This window comes from Macrotis lagotis, chromosome X (genome assembly GCF_037893015.1).
Source record: "Macrotis lagotis isolate mMagLag1 chromosome X, bilby.v1.9.chrom.fasta, whole genome shotgun sequence".
NCBI lineage: Eukaryota > Metazoa > Chordata > Mammalia > Peramelemorphia > Peramelidae > Macrotis > Macrotis lagotis.
Window position 1 is genome coordinate 173,710,509 of NC_133666.1, and position 25,089 is coordinate 173,735,597.

Consider the following 25,089-nt stretch of genomic DNA (forward strand, 5'->3'; position numbering starts at 1 on the left):
CAGATGAATTCTGAATGAAAATTGAAGAATAATTTTTTCACCTTCTTTGTTTTCTTGCTTTTTTGTGATATGGCTAATAGGAAAAATGATCTCCATGATTTCACATGTATAATTGATATCATTTTCCTTGCTTTTACAGTAGGTATAAGATGGGGTGAGGGAGAAAATTTAGAACTCAAATTTTTAAAAGAATAATTTTTAAAAGGATCCTAATAGTAAATAAATTTTAATTTAAAAAACCCTAGAAGGTGAAATAAAATTTACTACGATCAAGTGGCTCCCAAAAAATTCTAGTTTCAATCCCTGAAGCAAAGCAAAAATAAAAATTCCAAATAACAAGAAAAAAATAGGAAAATTATGCTTAAAAACATAAAAAAATATCAATAATAAATATAAACAGTATCTATTATAATTATAAATTTACCACCTGGCAAAGGATCTAAACACATAAAGGAAAATTTTGGAGAATTCCAAAAAAAAAAACACTAACATTACAGAACTAGACAAATCTAATAAAGAAAACTAGAAATAGGCAAATCTAACAAAGAAAAACAAAATAGAGAATAGAGAACTGAGCAAACATTTACATAATTTAGAGTTGAAAAATAAAATGAAGAAAGGGAAATACAAACAATATCCCTAAAGCAGTTGTATAGTTTAAAGAAAATTCTAACAAAATAACAGCATTATTTTTAAAAACTCAATCTAATCAAGTAGAACAATCAGAATAGAGGAGATTATTAAAGATAAAAAAGGATTTTTCTTTCACTAATTTTAAAATCTTTTACACTAATATAAATAAGGGAATGCATAAAAAGGAAAAACATTGTGGGGAATCTTTGCATTTAAAGATCTCTGATAAGAGTTTGATATCATATGTATACATATAGCTATATCTAAATACATATTGATTGAAGATAAATATGTATGAGCCATTTCCAGTTAATAGGAGGTCAAGGGAGAGATTTAAATAGTTTTTAAATGAATTGCAAACTGTTGATATATAAAAGACTGATGGAACTCATTAATACAATGATAAATGGAAACAAAAACAGTTCTGAAGTTTCACTTCTCACTTAGCAAATTGACAAAGATGATAAAATGCACAAATAGCTAATGTTGAAGTGGTTTTAGTAAAAATAATCATGCTGCTGCTAGAAGTGGAAACAGGTCCAACCATTTTGCAAAACAGTTTGAAAGTAACTAAAGTATCTGTACCATTTCACCCAGAAATACAATTACTAGCATAGATCTTAAGAAGGTCATAGGCAGCTAGATAAAAAAACTTATAGCAGTACTTTTGTGGTAGCAAATTTTGTGGAACAAATTGTGGTATATAGCAAATAAAAAAAATCAGAGAAACATAGGAAGACAAATGTAAATTTATAACAAAGGAAAAACAGGAATTCAACATATATAACTATAACAATGTAAAAAAAAGTGAAAGTCAAAGCCAATAATTAGTGACCAAATTTGGTTGCTACTTTCTCTGGCTTCATTAATGAGGTACGGGAATATAGATGTGGAATATTTTATATGCCATAAGACAAAGGTGTAAAAAAATGATTCATGGGTTATATCTGGACCACAAAACTTTTTTAAAAAATTTATTTATTTAAGTCAATGGGGTCAAGTGATTTGCCCAAAGTCACACAGCTAGGCAATTATTAAGTGTCTGAGACACCTAGCCTCCCCTACCAAATAGTTTTGATGATGGCCTCTTTATAATATAATTTGTGCCATACAAATCAAACTTCCAAAAATTTATTTTATCAATCTAGAAAAAAAATTACACAATTTATCTGGAAGAACAAAAATTCAGGAATAATACAGCAATTAATAAAAAATGAATGGAAGGTGTTGTAACCATACTAGATCTAAAACTATATTATAAAATGGCATCAGTGAAATAGGTTAAGTATACAAGGCACAATAGTAAATGACTAGTAATCTGATGGATATTTGTCCTTTGTTTTTGAAGACCATGGGAGGTGATACTGTGACATGCAAGTTGATTGAATTTGAGTAGAAGGGGGGTGCTGTTTGATAAACTCAAAGACTTACTTCTGGAATAAGAACTCAATATTCAACAAAACAATACCAATATCTCACACTGTATACTAAGAAAAGGTCAAAATGGGTATATGATTTAGATATAAATGTGATACCATAAGCAAATTAGGAGACCAAGGAATAGTTTACCTGACTGATTTATGGAGAAGAAATTTCTCACCAAACAAGAAAATGAGGATATTATGGAATGCAAAATGAATAATTTTGATTATATTAAATTGAAAAGTTTTTGCACTAACAAAACCATTGCAATCAAGACTAGAAAGAAAACAGAAAGCTGGTAAACAGTTTTTACAGACAGTATTTTTGATAAAGGTCTCATTTCTAGAATATATAGAGAACCATGGCAAATTTATAAGAATAAAAGTCATCCCCCCATGCCCATCAATTGAGGAATGACTTAACAAGTTATGAAATATTATTTTATAAGAAACCATGAATATTCATCTTTAGAGAAGCATGGAAAGAATTACATGAACTGATGCTGAGAGAAAGCAGAAGAACCAAGAGAATATTGTACACATTAACAGCATTATGAGTTGATCAGATATGATGGGTGTAACTGTTCTCAGTAGTTCAGAGATCTAGGTCAACCTTAAGAGACCTATTATGAACAACACCATACTTATCCAGGGGAAAAAGCAAATAAACCAAAAACCCCCACAGAATCTGAATGGTAACTTTGTTCACTTTTTAAAAAACTTCTCTTATGCTTTTTCTTGCTATCCCTGGTTTTCTTTCTTTCCCTTTACTAATAATTCTTCAAACACAAAATGAATAATATATAAACATGTTAAGCACAACAGAATGACTAATATGTAAATATGTTAAACATAAACGCACACATACGTCTTTTACCAAACTGTTCACTGTTGAGGGGAGAGTGTGAATGAAGAATGGTAGAAAACTGTGTAACTTACATATATATATATATATATATATATATATATATATATATATATATATGTATGTATGTATATGTATGTATATGCAAGTGGATGTATGTTGGGAAACTATCCTAACATATAATTGGAAAAATAAAAAAAAATTTTGAAGCCATCCCCAGTTGATAAATGGTTAAAAGAATTTGAACAGGTAGTTTTCAGATGAAGAAATTAAAATTATATAATCAAATGAAAAAGTGCTCTAAACCATTGATTAAAGTTAAATTAAAACAATGCTGAGGTACCATCTCACACCTATCAGTTGGCTAATGTGACAGAAAAGGTAATTGAAAAGGTAATGAAAAGTCAATAGTATTTTTTATATAGCAGTAACTAAATACAAGAAGCAATGACAAAAAAAGTAAATCCCATTCCAAAAACTAAACATTGCATAAAACATCTGGATTGACTGATTTCCTGAAATATAAATTAAAAAGCTTCTTCATTGATGTAATTATTGTATCTTAGAAGCAGTTGAATGAATGGAAAATAAATCATTTATCAAATTTTTCTAATGAGAATTTATTATCCAAGGATTTGGTTTTTGGAGCAGATGTGGGAACATAATTCTGGTACATTTTTGGTGGAGTTGTAAATCAGCACAACCATTCTGGATAGCAATTTGGGATTATGCAAATAGTGATTTAAAAATCCAACACCTTGAGCCAGAGATTCCATTACTGGGTTTATACTCTAAAGAGGCCAGTGATAAAAAGATCACCTTATATACCAATCTAGTTATTGCAGTGCTTTTTGTGATTAAAAAAAAAGAATTAGAAGCAGTGTAGATGCTCATCTATTGGGGAATGGATAAACAAATTTTAATACATCAGTCTAATAGAATACTACTGGTCTGTAAGAAGACTGAAGCAGAGCCAAAGAGAAAATATATGTATAGTAACTACAGCAATTTAAATAGAAAGAGTAATCACACACAAAGTGTCAGAAGTCAATTTTCAAATTTATAAAAAAGAAACACTGAAGGTCCAGGATGGGTGTTGATATGATATGAGTTCTGCCCAGTGCCTGCCAGGTGTTGATGTGCCATGGTGCCTCACTGATATAGAAGAAAAGAAGCCAATATAAGACCAGGAGAGTCCCACAGCAACCAGACCATCTCCAATTGACCTTTTCCTTTCAGTCAGGATGAAGCAATTCTGGTAAAAGCAAGTCAAAAAGATACCTTGCATATCACAGCACTTGCTATAATAAATATACTTATGCAACTCATGCCACCAATCACTTGGTTGATCAGTGTGGTTCTCCATACCAAAGGGTTTGAAGTAGTAGTAGTAGTAGTAGTAGTAGTAGTAGTAGTAGTAGTAGTAGTAGTAGTAGTATAGAAGATATTTCCAAACCACTCCTTTCCAGAGACAGGATGCCAACACATATTGCCAACTGCATCCACAGTAGAAATTTGATTTATAAATTTAATTCATTCCAAGATTCTCTTTGTCATGTGATTTGTTTGTATTGCAAAGCAAATTTTCCCCATAAGAAATAATGTTAAGCAGGTGATCAGTACCACATCCCCAAAAATATCCACATAAAAATAATTACAATTTTAAGTAAGTTTTTTATCCTTAATGTACCTGAAATAAAAGAGCATTGATTAGTAAACAATATAAAACAAATTAGCCTGTACTTTATCTTTGAGAAGAATCTTGACTGGCATGAAGGAGACAAGAGGGAGGAGGGTTATTTCTTGGAAGGAGAATCTCCTTCCATGAGAATATCTGGGGATTTCAACATCGGTAATGTTCCCTCTTATGCTATTTTCACTAAAAGTAAGACTAACACTACTGCCTTTACTAATTTTTTTTTTAGAATCACTTTCATATTTTAACTCACTGATATTTTTTTTATGTTCACTTCTGAGTGAATTAGAACAATTAGGAAGCTATGCAACAGTCCAGGTAGGAGGGCATGAGCAAAGGGGATGGTTGTGAATAGGGAGTAGGGGCTGTCCATAAAGATAGTATTGAAAAAATAGACAATGTGTGTTGAGTGTGGTTCATTTGTTTGACATATGAAAGCAAAAAAAACAATCGTTACCCTAGTTGAGCATCATCCCTTCTTGAGCCATTCAAGTCCAAACATGATGTTCATACTGTGAATTTTTGTTCATCCTGTAAGACAAATTTTTCAAAAAATGCTTCCTTATCCAGTGAAGCATACGTAAACTAGGTTATTCATAAACCAAAGTTCTACTGTAATTTCAAAATTTTTCAATGTGTTGCTCTGTTTTGCAGATTTTACTTTTTATTTTTGATTCTTTAAAATATTATTCATTATGTGTGATGGCTCTCTGACAGGAAGGGTAGTAGGGATACTAGAGGAAGTATGATAATGTACAAAACAAAAGACATTAATAAAAACATTTGAAATGTGGGGAAAAAACTTTGGAAGACTTAAGAATTCTGATCAATCATGACTCCAGAAATCCAAGATAAAGTACCTCCTGATAGAAAAGTTTTGGACTCAGAATACAGAATTAGGCAAACATTTTTGGTTCTGTTCAATGTGGGAATGTTTTGCTTGACTACACATTTGTTAGAAAGGTTTTGTTTTCTTTTTTATTTCCAATGAATAAAGGGAGATGAGAGAGAAAATCAAATTTGTTTAATTAAAACTTATGTGACCCAGTGTTCATTTTTTGTTTGTAGGGTACCTGAGTTGGAATTACTATGTAACCATGCCAATGCCAGCATCTACCTTCACCATTGCAATTGGGTCCTGGAGAGAAGTGAAAATGGAATCCTGTTCATCGAATGAACTGTCAGCTGTGACATCTCTTCCATTTTCTAAGGCAGATTCTAGGTTGGTGCCTGGATTTTTGATGAATAATAATACATGCTTAAGGAAATGATATGACCCATTTTTCCCAAGACATTATGAATGTGAGTCATCATAGCTTAGAACTCCAATCCAAGTTTTGTTTAATAGGAACAGGATAAAATGCCACTGGAAAAATACAGAATTAGAAGGTAGGAGGGAGGACTTATTTCTCATGCAGAAATATGTTTATACAGTATGTCCCAAAAGTCATAGTGCAGGTGTAAGTTTTTAACCCACACTAATCCTTTTAGGATACTCAGTATATCCATGCATCCATACACACATATCTCCATGAAGCCATATATAGAACCTGCAAGGACAGAAATGTATATGAATAGTCAGCCTCAGAGTCAGAAAGACCTGGGGTCTTATCTTGCCAGACACATTTTATCAGTGACTATGTAAATTTGGTGAAGTCAAGTAATCCTTTAGTGCTCCAGGTGTCTTTCTAAGACTTAAGTTGCTGAATTTTTGCTGATCTGTATAGAGGGAGTCCTCCCACTAGGAGTTCCTTATACCAGTGAAATCATAGCTCTAGATGAATACCAGACAAATAATCTGTGGAGCTATGCCAATATTTTTCAAAGTGCATTTGCCATAGAATACCTTGGAATTTGTTATATTGATGAACATTCCCCATTGACTCGAGGATTGAATATTGGAAACCCTTCAAAATTCGATCACAATGTTTCTTTCTAGGCTGATACTACTCCCCCGATACATTATGTTCTAGCCAAATTGGCCTTACTTAGCAGTTCCTTGTGCACCATGTTTGGTCTCTTTCCTCTTTGCACTTGTTGAAATTGTCCCTTATTCCTTGGACATACTCCCTTCTACCCCTGCCTCTTGGGACTCTTAGATTCAAGGCTTTAGTGCTGCCTTCTCCAAGAGCCTTTCCCTAGTTCTAAATTTGTTGCTGTCAGTCCATTCACCAGCCTAGGATGTATAGTGGTTAAAGCATCAGACCTGGAACCAGGAAGACTCCTATGCCTGAGTTCAATGTCAACCTCAACCTAACTAGCTATGTGACAGTGGACAAGTCACTTAACCATATTTGCCTCAGTTTCCTCATCTGTAAAATGAGCTGGAGAAGGAAATGATAACCCACTCCAATATCTTTGGCAAGAAAACCTCAAATGGGGTCATGAAGAATTGGACATGACCAAACATCTGAACAACAATAACAAAAAGTCTATTCATCATCCCCTCCTTTCCTATTGTCACTTTAGACATATATATGTATATATATATATATGTATTATATGATGCATATATCATAAATTTACTTATTTGTGAATATGTAACATCTTCCTAATAGAATGATATTTATATGCAGGATAAGTTGAAAATAATCAATATAAAGGAAACTACCAACATTCAGAGGGATTATAAAAAAGACTTTGGATAGTGGGACTTTAATAGCAACTTAAAAAAAACAAGGCAACCAAGAGACAGAAATGAGGACAGAGAAAAATTATAGACCTAGGGACAATCAGAGAAAATGCCCAGAGCCAAGAGATGGTGTTCCCTTCTAGAAAGGCAAAAAAGGAAACATTCATTTATTAAGTATCCACTATGTACCAAGTACAAATATTATCTCATTGATCCTTACAACAACCCTGAAATATAGTTTCTATTATTGAGAAAACTGAGACAAACAGAGATTAAGTGACTTTCCCAGGGTCATTTAGCTTGGAAGTATCTGCGGTTCAGTTTGAACTCAGGACCTTCCTGAATCCTGCTTAACCTAGTTACCTAGGATGTATTGTGTGAGGAACAGCGAGAAAGGACAGTATCACTGGATCAAAGAGTATGTTTGTGGCAGATGTAAAGTCTCACAAGATGGAGGAGATAGGAGGGAACGAGGTTATGAAGGGCTTTACTATTAAACAGTGTTTTGTAATTGAATCCTGAGGGGATAGGAAGCTTATTAAATGGGATATGGAGGGATTGGTGTGGCATGGTCAGAACTGTGCTTTAGGAGCATCTGTTTGACAGCTGAGGGGAGGATGAATTGGAGGAGGAGAGACTTGTGGCAAGGAGACAAACCAGCAGACTATGTCACAAGCTTTCACCAGGGGATCTTTCACCAAGGTAGTGGCAATATCAGAGGAGAAAAGGAACTGTATATTTGACAGGGCTTGGCAAAAGATTGAATATGGAAAATGAGAGTGAGGAATGAATAGTGACACATAAGTTGCAACCCTGGATGACTAGAAGGGTGGTGGTGACCTCAATGATAATTGAGCATTTAAGAAGAAAGGAAGGTTTGGGGGAAAAATATTAAGTTCAGTTTTCAGCATACTGAATGTAATGCAAGACTGAAAGTTAGAGGAAACACAAAGTCTGGATAAATACATCTTAGAATCCTTAGCATAGAAATGCTAATTGAATCCTTGGGAATTGATGAGATCACTAAGTGGAAATAATATGGACCTAGAAGAGAGTGAGCCCTTGGGAATGTTCACAATTAGTGGGTGTGACCCTGGATGAAGATCCAGTTAAGAGACTTACAGGGAGTGGTCATTTGGAAAGAGAACCAGAAGAGTGGTGTCCCAAAAACCTTGAGGGAAGAAAGTGTCAGAGAGGTCTAGAAGAATGAGGATTGAATAGATGCTGAAAAAGCTTTTGACACAATACAGCACCCATTCCTACTAAAAACACTAGAGAGTATAGGAATAAGTGGATTGTTCCTTAGAATAATAAGCTGTATCTATCTGAAACCATCAATAAGCATTATATGCAATGGAGATAGGCTAGAGGCATTCCCAATAAGATCAGAGGTGAAACAAGAATGCCCATTATCACCACTACTATTCAATATTGTTTTAGAAATGTTAGTTTCAGCAATAAGAGAAGAAAAAAAATTGAAGGATTAGAATTGGGAAGGAAGAGACAAAATTCTCACTCTTTGTAGATGACATGATGGTATACCTAGAGAATCCCCAAAAATCATCTAAAAAATTACTAGAGATAATTATCAACTTTAGCAAAGAAGCAGGATATAAAATAAACCTTCATAAATCCTCAACATTTCTATATATGACTAGTAAGACACAACAGAAAGAGCTAGAAAGAGAAATCCCATTCAAAGTAACCTTAGACAATATAAAATACCTGGGAGTCTACCTTTCAAGGCAGACCCAAAAACTTTTTGAAAACAATTACAAATTCTAGACCACTTCTCACACAAATAAAATCAGATTTAAATAACTGGGCAAACATCAATTGCTCATGAATAGGTTGAGCTAATATAATAAAAATGACAATTCTGAAAAAACTAAACTACTTGTTTAGTACCCTACCAATCAAAATTCCAAAAAATTACTTTAGTGAGTTAGAAAAAATTTTAAGTAAATTCATATGGAGAAATAAAAAGTCAAAAATTTCCAGGGATTCAATGAAAAAAATGCAAAAGAAGGTGGCTTAGCCTTATCAGATCTAAAATTATATTATAAAGCATCAGTTATCAAAACTGTCTGGCATTGGCTAAGAAATAGAGTGGTGGATCAGTGGAGAAGACTAGGTACAATAGCAGGAAACGATTATAGTAATCTGCTGTTTGATAAACCGAAAGAGTCCAGTTATTGGGATAAAAACTCTCTCTTTGATAAAAACTTCTGGGAAAATTGGAAGGTAGTATGGAAGAAACTTAGATTAGACCAGCACCTCACACCCTATACCAAGATATAAGATCCAAATGGATACAGGTTTTAGACATAAAAACAATATTATAAGCAAACTAGAAGATCAAGGAGTAGTTTACCTGTCAGATCTATGGAAAGAGAAGCAGTTTATGACCAAGGAAGAGATGGAGAACATTATTAAAAACAAACTAGATGATTTTGATTACATTAAATTAAAAAGCTTTTGCATAGACAGAACCATTGTAACCAAGATCAAAAGAAATGTAGTAAATTGGGAAACAATTTTTACAACTAGTATTTCTGACAAAGGACTCATTTCTAAAATATATAGAGAACTGAGTCAAATTTTCAAAAAAACAAGCCATTCCCCAATTGAGCAAATGGTCAAAGGATGTGCAAAGGCAATTTACAAATGAGGAAATCAAAGCGATCCATAGTCATATGAAAATTTGCTCTAAATCATTAATTATTAGAGAAATACAAATTAAAGCATTTCTGAGGTACCACCTCACACCTCTCAGACTGGCCAATGTGACCAGAAAGGACAATGATCAGTGTTGGAAGGAAAGTGGGAAATCTGGGATGCTAATACATTGCTGATGGAGCTGTGAACTTATCTAACCTTTCTGGAGTGCAATTTGGAATTATGCCCAGAGGGCAACAAAAATGTGCATACCATTTGATCCAGCAATACCACTACTGGGTCTGTACCCTGAAGAGATGATGAAAAAGGGTAAAAACATCACTTGTACAAAAATAGTCATAGTGGCCTTGTTTGTGGTGGCAAAGAATTGGAAATTAAGTGAATGTCCTTCAGTTGGGGAATGGCTTAGCAAACTATGGTATATGTATGTCATGAAACACTTTTGTTCTATTAGAACCCATGAGGGATGGGAATTCAGGGAAGCCTGGAAGGATTTGCATGAACTGATGCTGAGTGAGATGTGCAGAACCAGAAAAACATTGTACATCCTAACAGCAACATGGGTGTGGATGATCAACTGCAATGGACTTGCTCATTCCATCAGTGCAACAATTAGGGACTATTCTTGGGTATCTGTGATAGAGAATGCTATCTGTATCCAGAGAAAGAATTGTGGAGTTTAAACCAAGACCAAAACCTATTACCTTTAATTTAGGGGCAAAAAAAAAAACCCCTGTTAACTTATTATGTAATTTTACTATCTCTTATACCTTATTTTTCTTCCTTAAGGTTATGATTTTTCTCTCTCATCACATTGAACTTTAGCAAAGAAGCAGGATACATGGAAACAATGTAAAGACTAACAGACTGTCTTCTGTGGGGGGGTGGGGGGAGGGAAGGAAGAATAGGGGGAAAATTGTAAAATTCAAAATAAATAAAATCTTTATTACAAAAAAAAAAAAAGAATGAGGATAAGAAAGGACCTTTAGGGGGCAGCTAAGTGACACAGTGGATAGAGCACCAGCCCTGGAGTCAGGAGGACCTGAATTCAAATGTGGTCTCAGACACTTAATAATTAATTACCTAGCTGTTGTAATCTTGGGCAAATCATGGGTTAACCCCATTTCCTTGCAAAAACCAAAAGGAAAAAAAAAAGACCTTTAGTTAGGGAATAATGAGATTATTAGTAGCTTCAAGGCCAGGTAATGAATGAGGGTGGTTACCTGACTGGAGAGAGTTAAAAAGAGAGTGAAAGAAAAGGAGATAAAGGTATCAATTGTAGGAAGTCTAATTTAAGAATTTAAACACAGAAAAAAAAAAAGAGTTTGACCACAAAAACGAAAAGACATATGGGATGATAGCTATTGAGGATGGATAGTTCAAGGGAGGTTTTTTTTGTGGAGGGATATTTTATTTTTTAAAATAATATTTCATTTTACATGTAAAAATAATTTTAGTGTACATTTTAAAAAATTTTGGTTTTAAATCCTCTTCCTCTGTCCTTCCCTCCTTCCCTTCCTGAGATAGTATACAATCTAATATTTGTGCAATCATGTAAAACATATTTTCATACTGTTTATTTTATGCACCAAAAAAGTGAACCCCCATAAAAGAAAAAGTAAAAAATACACTTTATATTCAGACTCCATCTGTTTTTTTTTTTCCTCTGTAAGTGGGTAGCATTTTTCATCGTGAGTCCTTTGATATCATCTTTGGATCATTGTATTGCTGAGAATAGTTGAGTCATAGTACAGTATTCCTCTTACTTTGAACAATGTTCTCCTGGTTCTGCTTATTTCATTCTGCATCAGTTCATATGAGTCTTTCCAGGTTTTTATGAAATAATTTTGCTTATAATACCTTATTACACAATAGTATTCCATTATAATCATATACCAGAATTTGTTCAGCCATTACCTAAAGTGATAGGCATCCCCTCAAATTCCAGTTCTTTGCTACCACAAATTCAATTTTTTGCTACCATAAAAAGAACTGCTTCACGTGAGGCTTTTTGAGGAGTGGTGTCTGAGCATCCTTGTAGGCATAGGGAAAGCATCTAATGAAAAGGGAGAGAATAAAGACAGGTGAAAAACCAGGGATAATAGAAGTGGCAATCTTCTGGAGAAAATGGGATGGAATGGAATTGTTTTTGTAAGTAGAGAGATAAGCCTTGTTAAAGAGGAAGCCACCTACCTCATCAAATGAAATGGGTGAAGTAGGAGAAGGAAATAGAAAACATCTGAGTATTGTGAGGTGAAGAGATGAGGGAGCTCTCAGATAGTTGCCCCAATTTCTTAAGTAACATACATATACATATATATATGTATGTATGTATACACACACACACACACACACACACATATATATATATATATGTATATATATATATATATATATATATAAAATTATAAAATTTCAGCAGAAATGGCTGGAGGAAACAGAACCAGGGAGGTTTGAGCAAGGAATGAAGGTTTGAAAAAGCCATTGTGGTGAATGGGATATTGAGTCAATTAAGGACCTATTAAAGGCTTGCCTTGCCTTGGTGAGGACAAAGTCAAAATTGCATACCATACATTTGTAATATATCTAATCAGTGTGTTTTTGTGATTTTTTCCCCCCTAGTTTTGTTCAAAAGCATATCAGCAGCATCAAAGATAGGGAGAAGATAGAGTAATACAAGACAGTGGCTTGGTAGAACAAGATCAGCAATACAATGAAATCCAAAGGAATCTAGAGATAAAGACAGCATAGAGTAGAATTGATTCACCAAGGAGTCATGATGGGGAAAGAAGGAAGGGGTAGGCAAAGCCAGGGAATAGGACTCAGCATTTTTGTGTTCCGTGAGCCTCAGTTTCATCATGTGTAAAATTAAAGGGGTCATCTTTTTTGTTGTTGTTAAAGTTATTTTCCACTTTTGTTTGACTCTTTATGATCCCATTTTAGGTTTTCTTGGCAAAGACACCGGAAGTGTTTGCCATTTCCTTCTCTATCTTATTTTATAGATGAGGAAACTGAGTTAAATGAGGTTAAGTGACTTGCCCAGGGTCACACAGCTACTATCTGAGCCTAAAGTTGAACTCAGGAAGATTCATCATCTTCTTGACTCTAGATCATCACTCTGTCAACTGAACACTATCAACTACATATCTTTCCTTTTTTGTTGTAAGGAATTATTTTTAGACTGACTAGAATGGAAGTGGAAAGTTTTTTCTAATGGGAAAATATGTGATTGTTTGGGAGGGGGACAGAGAAATATATGATTGAAGAAAAAAATCATCCTGACAAGTTATACTGAGATGTGCATCCTGACATCTACTAGAATTTAATATTGGGGGCTTGTCCCTTTAACATATTCTCTCTCCTAGGAATGCTCAGGGATACCAGAAGGAAAATGTCAGCTTTCTCAGGGCTTTTATGGCAAGAAAGTGAATATTTTTGTCCTCCCCTTGTCTACTACCATTTGAAATTGGACTTATTTGTGGGTCTTTGATTTGGTGCTCAAATGGCAAAGGGCAAAGTATAAAATCTTCAGTCTCATTCTACTTCTTGCATTTTTCATCTACTTTGTCCTTCCATCTGAATCATTGGTTATACCTCTTTCGAGTGATTATACATTTCATAGAGGAAATTTTGTAGTATTTGGGTACTTGGTGAAGTATTACTATCATATTAGACTGGAATTTCAAATATTTGGGGACTGTAGAGAAGTGTGGCATAGCTAAAAATGGTAGCCCTGTAGCTCCTTGGTTCTTGATTTCCTTGTTTTAATCATAGTCAATAAAAACAAGATCATAAATGTCTGATCTTTTAGCTTCTCTGGGCCACATTGCCCAGCAAAAACTTGTCAAGTGTCATATATAGAATTTATTATTTATTTATAACTACAATGTAATCCATATTACCAATGAATATAATAATAAAATATAATGAATGAACTTTGAGGGCTACATGTGATCCAAGGGCTGCGGGTTAGAAACATCTGGCCTAGATGATACCTATTATATCATCTAATTCTAAGATCATTTATTGATCTATCTCTCTTCACTAAAATGTGCTAGAGTTTACATTTGCTTAGTCCCATTTCTATTCTGTTTTTCAAAGATTTCTTTTAGAAGTTTCTGATGGCATATTTTTATTCACAAAATCCTTGATTCCTTGCTACTCTTTCTAACAAAGGTATCCTTTAGTGCCAAGTTTAGTGTTGTTTCTGATTATATTCACATCTGGTCTTCTTTGCCTTGTTCCTCCCACCACTTCACCCCTTCCTAAGACCACCAGATCATTTCACATAAATGTAACTTTTACAGGGAGTCTAATATGCTACAGGTTTTTTCTTGCCTAAAATTTTCATCTGGAGTCCAGAAATTTGGCCAGAATATTTATTGGTCACTGAACTTTTGATCACTCTAAATGTGGATTAAATTAAAGAAAGAACATTTCTTCTCCAAGATCAACCCCATGAAACCCACTCTGCCTGAACATTTTAGTAAATAAATCATTTGTGAGACTGATAAAGTCCAAACTCTATTTATTCTATTGAACTTTATGAACAGAAATATAATATTCACTAACCACCAGGAAATTCTTCTACTATGTTAAGCACTTTGACACTTTTAAAAAACATTTTCTTTATTTAAATGAGGCATGGACATTTAGATAAAATAAAAAAAAGCAGCAAAAATGATAAAAGTTAGAATTTCTAGATTTTGAAAAGGCTCAAAGGAGTTGAAGTTATCAGTGAGATTTGGGTTGATTATTAAGATTATGTCTTAGGGGTTAGTGGAAAAAAAGGATTAGTTAACTCAGTGTGAGTTAAGGATATAATTCTTATTTTGATCTTAATCTGAATTAAGAATCTCCAGAAATAGTGAAGTAGTACTCTTATTGTATTTTATCTTGGTCAGACTATGTCTATCACTTCTGGGTAGAAAAACTTATAGCTATTTTCAAATAAAATTCTATCCTACTTCCCTTTCCAATCTTATTCATTATTATAACTTTTCTTATATTCTTTGGTCCAGCTGATCGCCATATATGACCCTCCATTTTACATCTCCAGGACTTTTACTTCCTGACATCCACCAAATCAGGAAGTATCATTGGGTACTTACTTTGTGCTAAACACTGGAAATATAAATACAAAGTGTAAAAAATCACTTCGCACAAGAAGCTTACATTTTAATGGGGGTGATGTGTGTGCATGTGTGTGTGTTTTGATGCTGTCTCTTAATTTTTTCCAGCTAATAGTATTTTATTTTTTCCAGTGCTCTATCTTACATATATGCTATATATGAAATATTGTCAATTCAAGTATTTTTTATAACTTTGGAGAGAGCACTTTCACTTGAATAAGAAAGTTTAAAGTCAGTCTGCAAAGAGTTTTTAGAGGAAAAAGGAAAGGAAATGAAGGCACCTAGTATAAAGAACTTTTCTGAGGAGTTTAGCTGTAAAGGGGAGGAGAGATGATATTGGATAGCTAGCAGGGATGATAGGATCAGCTGAAATTTTTTTAAGGATGTAGAAGACCTAGGGAGGTTTTCAGGTAGCAAAGAAGGTATCAGAGATAGGAGATTGAAGATAAGAGAAAAAATGGAGGTGATAATGGGGCTAACCTGCTGAAGAAGATGGAGCTAATGGAATCAAGGGTCTATGTAGAGGGATTTTTCCTTGGCAAAGAGAAGGGCCACCTCTTCAGCAGAGATCAGAGTAAGGAAGAGGTTAGTGAAGAGGATCCCTGAATGATAGGAGATAAGATGGAATGAACAGCCTCAGTTGTTTGTTTTGTTTTTTAATGACATGAGGCCTTCAGTCAAGAGTGGAGAGAGGGACTGCTGTGGAAGACTTGAGTAGTGATTGGAATAATTGCTGTGGAGAATGGGATTGTGAATTGAAAGTGAGAAGAGGAATTACCTTGTTGTAGTGAAGGTTCAAGTTAGATTATGTAATACAATTTTGTAGAAGACTCAGTTTTCAGAAGTTTCATGATTTCTTCCAACTTCATTCAGCTATGTGTGAGTAGAAGAAAGGAGGCAGATAGTTGGAGTAAAATATGATCAGGGTTTTATTCATCAAATGGTTGAGATAGGGAATAGGGAAATATATACAATGAAGAGGTAATAGCTTAGGGAAAAAAAATGAAGGGTTATAATTACCTTTGGCCATTTATACTAAGGTACCCTGTACAATGGTCATAATGGCCTAACTCAAATGTTTTTGGAATAGGTTTGCCTTATTAATCTATTAGGACTTTAGCCTGGTATTCCTTTATCACCCTGTGCATCAATCAGAGGTACTTCTTAAACCAGGAAACAGCTTTACCTTGGTTGAGACTGGGTAACAGGCCCTGACCATGACTAAACCTCTGACTAAATATCATGAAGAGAATGGACCAGCCTGACCATGTTTTGGGCCCTATTCAAGTTCCTCTAAATGACTAAATCTCTAGCACCAATCCTTACACAAGAATTACTCCTCTCAGTTTATCACCTACTGCCCAAGTTCTTCCTGGTCATAAGTGCTGAATAAACCTGCTTTCTCTCCTTTCATCTGACCCCAAACCTTCTCACTGAGTACCTCATGAGAACTCCCCTTCCCATGCCTGACTTCTGGTTCTGCATCCTGATTCCCTAGTCCTGTAAGTCCTTGACTAATGACTAGATCAAAGGATCCTACAGTCTTACCTATCTCATAAGTTTCTTCTTGGGGATTTTAGAGGACAACAACTGGAAATGTGAACTCCCTATCCAAAGGGGAGAGACTTCTTTTCTCTAATTGGTGTCTGAACTGAAACTTGGAGCTTGCTCTAAGTATTGTATCCTTTAGTTTTCTTCCTCCTGATCTCGTATTAAAATCTTTAATTTTTAAAACAAAAGGACAGAAGGTTACTGGAAGATATGGGTAGAAAGAATCTGGAAATGGCATTGAGGAGCAAAGAAGTTACTTAGTTTCCAATTAATTTTTTTTATCTTAATATATGTATATTTTTTACTCTTGTACAAATTATGTTTTTTTATACATTACTAAAATATTCTTGTTTAAGAGTAAACATAATGCCCCCTTCCCCCTAAAAATGTAGACCCTCAGAAGCAATAAAGTAAAGGAAAGAGGAAAAAAATAAAATTAAAAAAAAATTTTAAATGTGCTTCAGTCTGTGTTCCAACACCACCAGCTCTGTTGTAGATGGATCACATTCTTTATGATAAGTCCATCATAAAAGCTACTTCCATATTTTTCCAACATTGCCATTGCTGATTGCAACTCCCTCCATTCATACCTCCACACTACCATATACTATATTTTCTCTCTCCTTCACTCTGTCCCTCTTCTTAAATGTGCTGTAGGGTAGCTGAGTGGTACAGCAGACTGATCGCTGGCCCTGGGGCCAAGAGGCCCCGAGCCCACATACCACCCCTTAGGCCCAGCAACCACCCAGCCCTGTGGTCTTGGACAGGCCTTCCAATCCCAGCCCCTTGCAAGAAGTATTATATCTGACCACTCTCCCCCACAGTCCACCCTCTCCTCCATCACTCACATCCCACCCCCTTCCCCTGTCCCTCTTCTCTATTTTTTACTCTAGATGTCTATACCCCATTGAGTATATATTTTCTGTTTCCTCTCTGATCCACTTCTGATTAGAGTGACAGTTCCCTCATTCCCCCTCACCTTCCCCTCTTCCATGTCATTGCAATAGCTCATTGCAATAATAATAAAAAAAAATCTTACTATATGAAATATTTTAGCCTATTCCACCTCTCCTTTCTCTTTCTCCCATTACATTTCCCTTTTAGCCATTGACTCCATTTTTACAATATATTATATCTTCAAATTCAACTCTTTCCTGTGATTCATCTATAAAAGCTCCTTTCTACCTGTTCTATTAAATGAGAAGTTTCTTAGGAGTATTATAAGTGTCATTTTTCTATGCAGGAATACATGCAGCTCATCATCATTGAGTCCCTCATATTTTACCCTTCTCCACTCTCTATGCTTCACCTGAGTTCTGTTTTTGGAGATCAAACTTTCTGTCCAGCTCTGGCCATTTCAACCAGAACAATTGAAATTCCCCTGGTTCATTGAAAGTCCATTGTTTTCCCTGGAAGAAGATTTTCAGTTTTGCTGGGTAGTTGATTCTCCGTTGCATTCTGAGCTCTTTTGCCTTCTGGATTATTATATTCCAAGCCCTATGAGCCCTTAATGTAGTTGCTGCTAAGTCCTGTGTGATCCGGACTACAGCTCCTCAATATTTGAATTGTGTCTTTCTGGTTGCTTATAATATTTTCTCTTTGACTTGGGAGTTCTGGAACTTGGCTATAATATTCCTGGGGTTGGTTTTTTTTTGGCTCTCTTTCTTGGGGAGATTGGTAGATTCTCTCAATTTCTATTTTGCTCTCTGCTTCTAGGATATCTGGGCAATTTTCCTGTAGGAATTCTTTAAAAATGAGGTCAAGGTGGCAGCTAGGTGGCACAGTGGATAGAGCACCAGCCCTAGAGTCAGTAGTACCTGAGTTCAAATCTGGCCTCAGACACTTAATAATTTACCTAGCTGTGTGGCCTTGGGCAAGCCACTTAACCCCATTTGCCTTGCAAAAACCTAAAAAAAAAATGAGGTCAAGGCTCTTTTCCTGACTTTCAGGTATCCCAATAATTTTTAAATTATCTTTCTTGAATCTGTTTTCTAGATTAGATGTTTTTTCAATGAGATGTTTCACATTTTCTTCTAATTTTTCATTCTTTAAGTTTTGAAGTATTATATCTTGATTTCTCCTAAAGTCAGCAACTTCCCTCAGTTCCATTCTACATCTGAAGGATTTATTTTCCTCAGGGATCTTTCTTATCTCTTTTTCCATTTGGCCAGTTCTGCTTTTTAAAGCATTCTTCTCCTCAATAACTTTTTGAACTGTTTTATCCATTTGACCTATGCTGGTTTTTAAGATGTTATTTTCTTCAGCATTTTTTTAGATCTCCTTGACTAAACTGCTGACTTCTTTTTCATGTTTTTCCTGCATCTCTCTCATTTCTTTTCCCAATTTTTCTTCTATCTCCCTTACTTGATTTTCAAAATCTTTTTTGAGTTCTATCACAGTCTGAGTCCAACTTTCGTTTTTCTTGGAGTGTTTAGATGCAGGAGCTTGTACTTGCTCATCTTCAGATTGAGTATTTTGATCCTTCATGGGATCAGACCCCCACGGGGCTGAGGTGGGGGAGGTGACCCTGCTGTTCTATGGGAGGCCTAGACTGTGATCAGGATCTGAATGTGGTCAGAGCCCCAGAGCCCTGTTCCAGGTACAGAGGACAGACCTTAGAAGTCTCTCTCCACTCCCCTACCTTTGGTAGGCTGAGCACTCAAGGCTCAATTGCCTGGGCTCCTGCTTACCAGCTCTGCCTGCTTCCTTTTCCTGGATCTGGGCTGCCCCCACCACCACTGCTCACTGAGTGCCTTAGGTCTGGGCTTCACCTGCTCACTCTGGCAGAGGTCCCCTGCTGATTTTCCAAGTTGTTCCCGATGCTTCCCAGGGTGTAGGTCAGGAAACTGCACCTGCTGCCATGAGCTGCAGCTCTTAGACACTCTGGGGCTGCCTCTGGGAGGCTGAAGTTCCTTCACTCTAGCAGGTCACCCCTCTAACCCTGTGGAGTGGGAGCCTTTCCACTGTTTTCCAGGTTACCGTGTTCTGGAGAATTGCCTAACTGGATCCCTCTGTGGGTTCATCTCTTGAAAATTTAGAGTCAAGGGGTGGCTAGGTGGCGCAGTGGATAAAGCACCGACCCTGGAGTCAGGAGTACCTGGGTTCAAATCTGGTCTCAGACACTTAATAATTGCCTATCTGTGTGGCCTTGGGCAAGCCACTTAACCCCATTTGCCTTGCATAATTTTATGATTTTTGAAATATTATTGTGAGAGCATCTAAGAGAGGCTCTCCTCCTGTTGCCATCTTGGCTTTGCCCTCTTCCAATTGATTTTTTTTTTAGGTTTTTGCAAGGCAGACAGGGTTAAGTGACTTGCCCAAGGCCACACAGCTAGGTAATTATTAAGTATTTGAGGCCAAATTTGAACTCAGATACTCCTGACTCCTGACTCCACTGTGCCACCTAGCCACCCCTTCCCAATTGACTTTTTTTAAATTTATTTTTATTAAAGATATTATTTGAGATTTACAATTTTCCCCCCAATCTTACTTCCCTCCCCACCCCCAAAATATGGAATGCTTCACGAATTTGCATGTCATCCTTGAGCAGGAGCCATGCTAATCTTCTCTGTATTGTTCCAATTTTAGTATGTGCTGCTGAAGCGAGCACACCAATTGACTTTTAATTGATTCTTTTGAGATCTATTATTGAATATAATTTTATTGCTCTTATGTTCAGTAAAATATTGTTTTATTTATTTTTGTTTTTCTCAACTTATTTGTGAAGTTTTTAATGCCCTAATATCAATGAGATTAAAATAATTTTAGCACAGTACCTAGCACAGAGTAGAAGCTTTATTAATTCTAATTACTTCCCTTGCTTTCATACAGTCAGTTCTTATAAATGTACCACACATAGCTTAGAAATATGTAAACAACTTTCTTTTCCCATTCAGTAGTCTCCAGACATCTATCATATCTACTTTTTCTAAAATTCTCTTCTGATCTTTAACTTTTTTCTTTATATTTATCTAAATCTTATAAGAGTAACCTGAGATCCCCATTGTTCAATATAAAATTTTTATTGTCTATTTTCGCCTGTAAGTTATTTAACTTTTCCTTTATAAATTATTCTATTTGGTGCATATATATATATATATATATGTGTGTGTGTATATATATATATATATATATAATTTCATTTTAATTCATTGTCTATGGTGCCTTTCTTCAAAATGTAAATCGCTCTCTTAAGCTCTTTTGATTGACTATTTTTTGCTGTTGCCTTGTCTGAGATCATGATTGCTACCTCTGCCTTCTTTACTTTATCTGAAATATAATGTATTTTTACTCCAAGCTATTATTTTGACTCTGTATTAATCTTTCTGTTTCAAGCATATTTCTTGTAACAGCATATTGCCAAATTGTGGTATCTCATACTTTGTGCTGTCATCTTTCATTTTATAGGTGAATTCATCTTATTGACATCCACAGAAATTATTATTAATTATATATTTCCTTCTTTTTCACTTTCCCTTCTCTTTAATTTCTACCCACTCTTTGTAAAGAAGTTGAGAATTAAGTTGCATTTAGCAGTAGTGCTCTAAGTTTGATATAGTCTACTTTTGGATTAATGTCTTTCCTAATCTATAGTTAGGTGAAAGATAAAATGACTAAGGAAACAAGGGTTTGAGCTTCTGAGCATTTCAATTTATTAACCAATTCATGACAATTATCCCAAAATTGGGTCTGGTAGCCTTCCTTAGCTTTGGCATTAGATCCCAGATTTGGGGGAGATGACTTTTATACATTAAAACAATTAATAAAAAATAAGTCCAATTAATTAAAAGGAAACAATATATTAGGTAATATTATTTCTAATTGGAGGAAAGATTAGGAACTTTGCAATTTGGGAAGGGGAAAGTGAACAGGTACAATTCCCTGAATTCAGAAGGAGGGGGTGTTTCACTCCCTGCAAGCACCTGCATTCAAAGGAACATGAAAGCAATTACTGATTGACCAGTATGAGGTTAGTTTTCAGATAAAACAAAAGGATTGCTTGAGATATGTAATTGTGAGAAAATTCCATGCTTCAGTCTTCAGATCTGAATATGTTTCTGTTCAATATAATGTAGGTCCTTTGTTAAGGGTTTCTAAGCAGCAGATAGAAGTAGTCCAGCTTTCCTGTGCAGAATTATATTTTAACATTGCACTAAGATTTTCTAACAATTTCCACAGTAGAACAAAATTTTTTCACAAGATAGAAATTGGACTAGACCCATAATTAAATATTAAGAAATCCGAGCTAGCTCCAGAATTGAATCACAAGTTGAAATCAGTGTAGTTCACTTAGTTCCCACCACAACTTCCTGCTCCAGTTCCCTCAATTCCTTCAGTTTTCCTTTATTTCCTCCTCTACCCTACTGTTCCCTTGTTGAATGAAGTATGTTCTAACCCCCAGTTGTGTTTTTCTTTCTACTTTTGACCAGTTCAGATAAGAGTGAGGTCTCCCCTGCCTTGTTTTTATAGACTTCTATTTGCATGTCTGAATTATGTAAAATAATTTTTTCCCCTCAACCTTTCCCCACCTTGATTGTATTCCTTTTCCTGTCCTTTTCCTTTTAAAACCAATCTCAGGTCTAGTGTCTTATTAGACTCCCTCAGTTGTCCCCTCTGATGATAATAGTGTTCTGAGAAGCCATATTAGAATGTAAACAGTTCATCCTTCTTTAATCATTATGATTGCTTCTCATATTTACATTTTATGTTTCTCATAGTTTCTACACAGTTATGGTCTTTTTATCAGGAAAGCTTGAATAGTCCACTTTTGAACCTGCAGAATTATACTCTGTTTTACTGAGTACATTATTCTTGGCTGTAAACCTATATCTTTTGCCATATGGATTATAGTATTCCATTCTCTCCATTTCTTTATAAGGGTGGCTTAAATTTTTTGTGATCCTGACTGTGACCCCTTGGTACCCCTTGGTATTAGAATTCGTTCTGGATGCTTGGAGTATTTTTTCCTTTGGATTTTGGCTTTAAGTTTCTGGGAGTTTTCAATGTGAAGTTTATTTTAGGAAGTGACCAATAAATTCTCTTCTGCCTTGACTTCTGGTTCTGAGAGATCTGGGCAGTTTTCTTTTATTTTTTCTTAAAATATAATGTCTAGGATTTTTTTTTGGTCATGGCTTATAGATAGTTTAATAATACTTAAATTATCTCTAGTTAATCTGTTTTCCAGGGGAGGGGGAGACTATATGTAATGTGTATAATATTTTAATATAAATGTATTATAACATAAGTATAAATATAATTTATATTAAATATAAAATTAATATAAATATTAAAACAAAGTCTAAAGTCTTTGATTTTAATATTTTCTTCACCTCATAGTATCATTAACTTCTATTTTTTATTCTAATTTTGAAGGAGTCTGTTACTTGGATAAGATTTTATACCTTTTTATGCCAAACTTAATTTTCTTTTCAATTTTTTCATTACTCTCATTTCTTTTTTTCATGTTTTTCCTCTAATATTCTTATCTGTTTTAGTTCTTTTCTTTAGTTCTGTCATTTCTTTTGTAAAATCATTTTAATTCTTTTATGTTTTTAAATTCTTGTTTCATCTCTTCCAGACATTCTAGTTGAACTTGTGCCCAAGTTGTGTCTTTCTTTGAAGCTTTGTGTATACAGTTTTTAGAGCTATTCTCTTCTTCTGAGTTTGTGTCTTGATTCTCTTTGTTTACTCCTTCCAGCTTTACTTTGTATAATGTTGTAGTCTCTGCATACTTTTAGCAGGAATGCCTGAATTGCACTTAGTGCTGTTTTATGTCATCTTGTGACTTATTGCTGTTTTCTTGGGGCATTGAATTTTATGTTATTCCAAAATCTCAGGGACAATTTGCACTGGGTACCTAAAAGTCTTCAGTTCCTTTATATATCACACACACACACACACACACACACACACACACACACACACACACACACCTTGCAGTAGTATGATTCATGGCAGAATCTGAACCCTGTTTTCTGATCTGAGCTCTGAAAGTTCGTGACCTGGGTCTGAGTCTAAGCAAGAGATTTGTGGACTTCAGTGGACTGCTGCTCGATTCAGTAAGTATCAGCCCAGTGGAAGCCTCTACATTTGAGTGGCAGCTTCCTAGGCTCTTCTTTCATCTGGGCTTATTGATCTAGTTCTTCCACTGCTTGCAGATAGGACTGGATCTGGAGCTTCATTCTAGGATGCCCACACAGCTTGCTTCTGTACTTCCTCCTCATTCAATACCTACCCTAGGACCCCTGCTCTTTTCCCTATTGGTGAGAAATAGATAGATGATATGAAGTTCAGGTTGAGTAATGAACTTTGTATGTCAGCAGCAAGGGTTTTAGAATTATTGGGCTAGGAATGAATGAGGATGAGAATGTGCTAAACATTGAAGAATGAACTGGACCTGGGGCGGCTAGGTGGTGTAGTGGATAAAGCACCAGCCTTGGAGTCAGGAGTACCTGGGTTCAAATCTGGTCTCAGACACTTAATAATTACCTAGCCATGTGGCCTTGGGCAAGCCACTTAACCCCCATTTGCCTTGCAAAAAAAAAAAAAAACCTAAAAAAAAAGAAAAAAGAATGAATTGGATCCACTGAGGGAGATAGATGATTAGAATATTTTAGGACCTCCCATGAGGTCCAGTCTTATCGTAGTGGGTAATGTTGCGTCCTGTGAGACCCAGCAAACCTGTTCCACAGTCAGCAGGAGCAGGAAAGAAATATTGGAGCCTGGTCAGTAGGAGATGTGCTTCCCCTATGCTGGAGAAGGTATTTAGGACAAGAAGTATATGTGATATGTTACCCTATGTAACTTGATATGCTTCACAATTCATATCCTAAACTTGGAATTCATAGGCACAGCCACTATCAATTAATCCTGCAAAGTAACGATCTGATTTCTTCTTTCTCCATTCTACTGAACCTGCTCTTTGATATTGCTTCCTAAAAACCATTGAATCTTTTCTTTCCTTAGTCCTCATCCTAATCTTTTTGGTAGTATTTTGTAGTTTTGAACTCACATTCCATTCCTATGCCCTTTTGACTTCTCTGGACATTGCTGTCTTCTGGTTTCCTTCCTACTAATTAGTTTTTCTTTTCATTCCCCTTTGCTGATTCTTCTTCTCCCTCTACCCCCCCCTCTCTCCAGTATAGTTGTTTCTAATTCTCCACCTGCAGTTTTCTTTTCTCTCTCTCCATTCTTTCCTTTATAGAAGTATCTAACATGCCAACACTCATTAGTGTGACTAACCAGATTACAATGTAATTGGAAAATATATGACAAAGTAAATAAAAATACAGTAGAATTTAGATAATGTCACATGTGGTTTTATGGGTTATTATATGTGATATTGAAAGATGAAATGAATGAGGAAACAAAAGGTTTGAACTTCTGAACATATTGATTTCTTGGTTACATCTCACACTTAGTATGTTTAAAGGATCTTCCTTTTAAAACTTCAAAATCTGCCCACCAGACTGAAATGGCCC

At 35.2% G+C, this 25,089-nt stretch overlaps 1 protein-coding gene and 1 non-coding gene across 10 annotated transcripts in view; one reads left to right on the plus strand and one right to left on the minus strand.

The window, feature by feature from the left end:
• AOPEP (aminopeptidase O (putative)) overlaps positions 1 to 25,089 on the plus strand; it is a 632,574-nt gene that overhangs the window by 140,623 nt on the left and 466,862 nt on the right. For all 9 annotated transcript variants that reach the window (XM_074201226.1, XM_074201227.1, XM_074201225.1 and 6 more), the window contains one exon: positions 5,684 to 5,837. In XM_074201226.1, coding sequence (XP_074057327.1) covers positions 5,684 to 5,837 — 154 coding nt within the window. The remainder of the gene's footprint in view (positions 1 to 5,683; positions 5,838 to 25,089) is intronic.
• On the minus strand, positions 20,115 to 20,217 carry LOC141503604 (U6 spliceosomal RNA). The gene has a single exon (XR_012472950.1). It is a non-coding gene; the product is annotated as a U6 spliceosomal RNA (small nuclear RNA).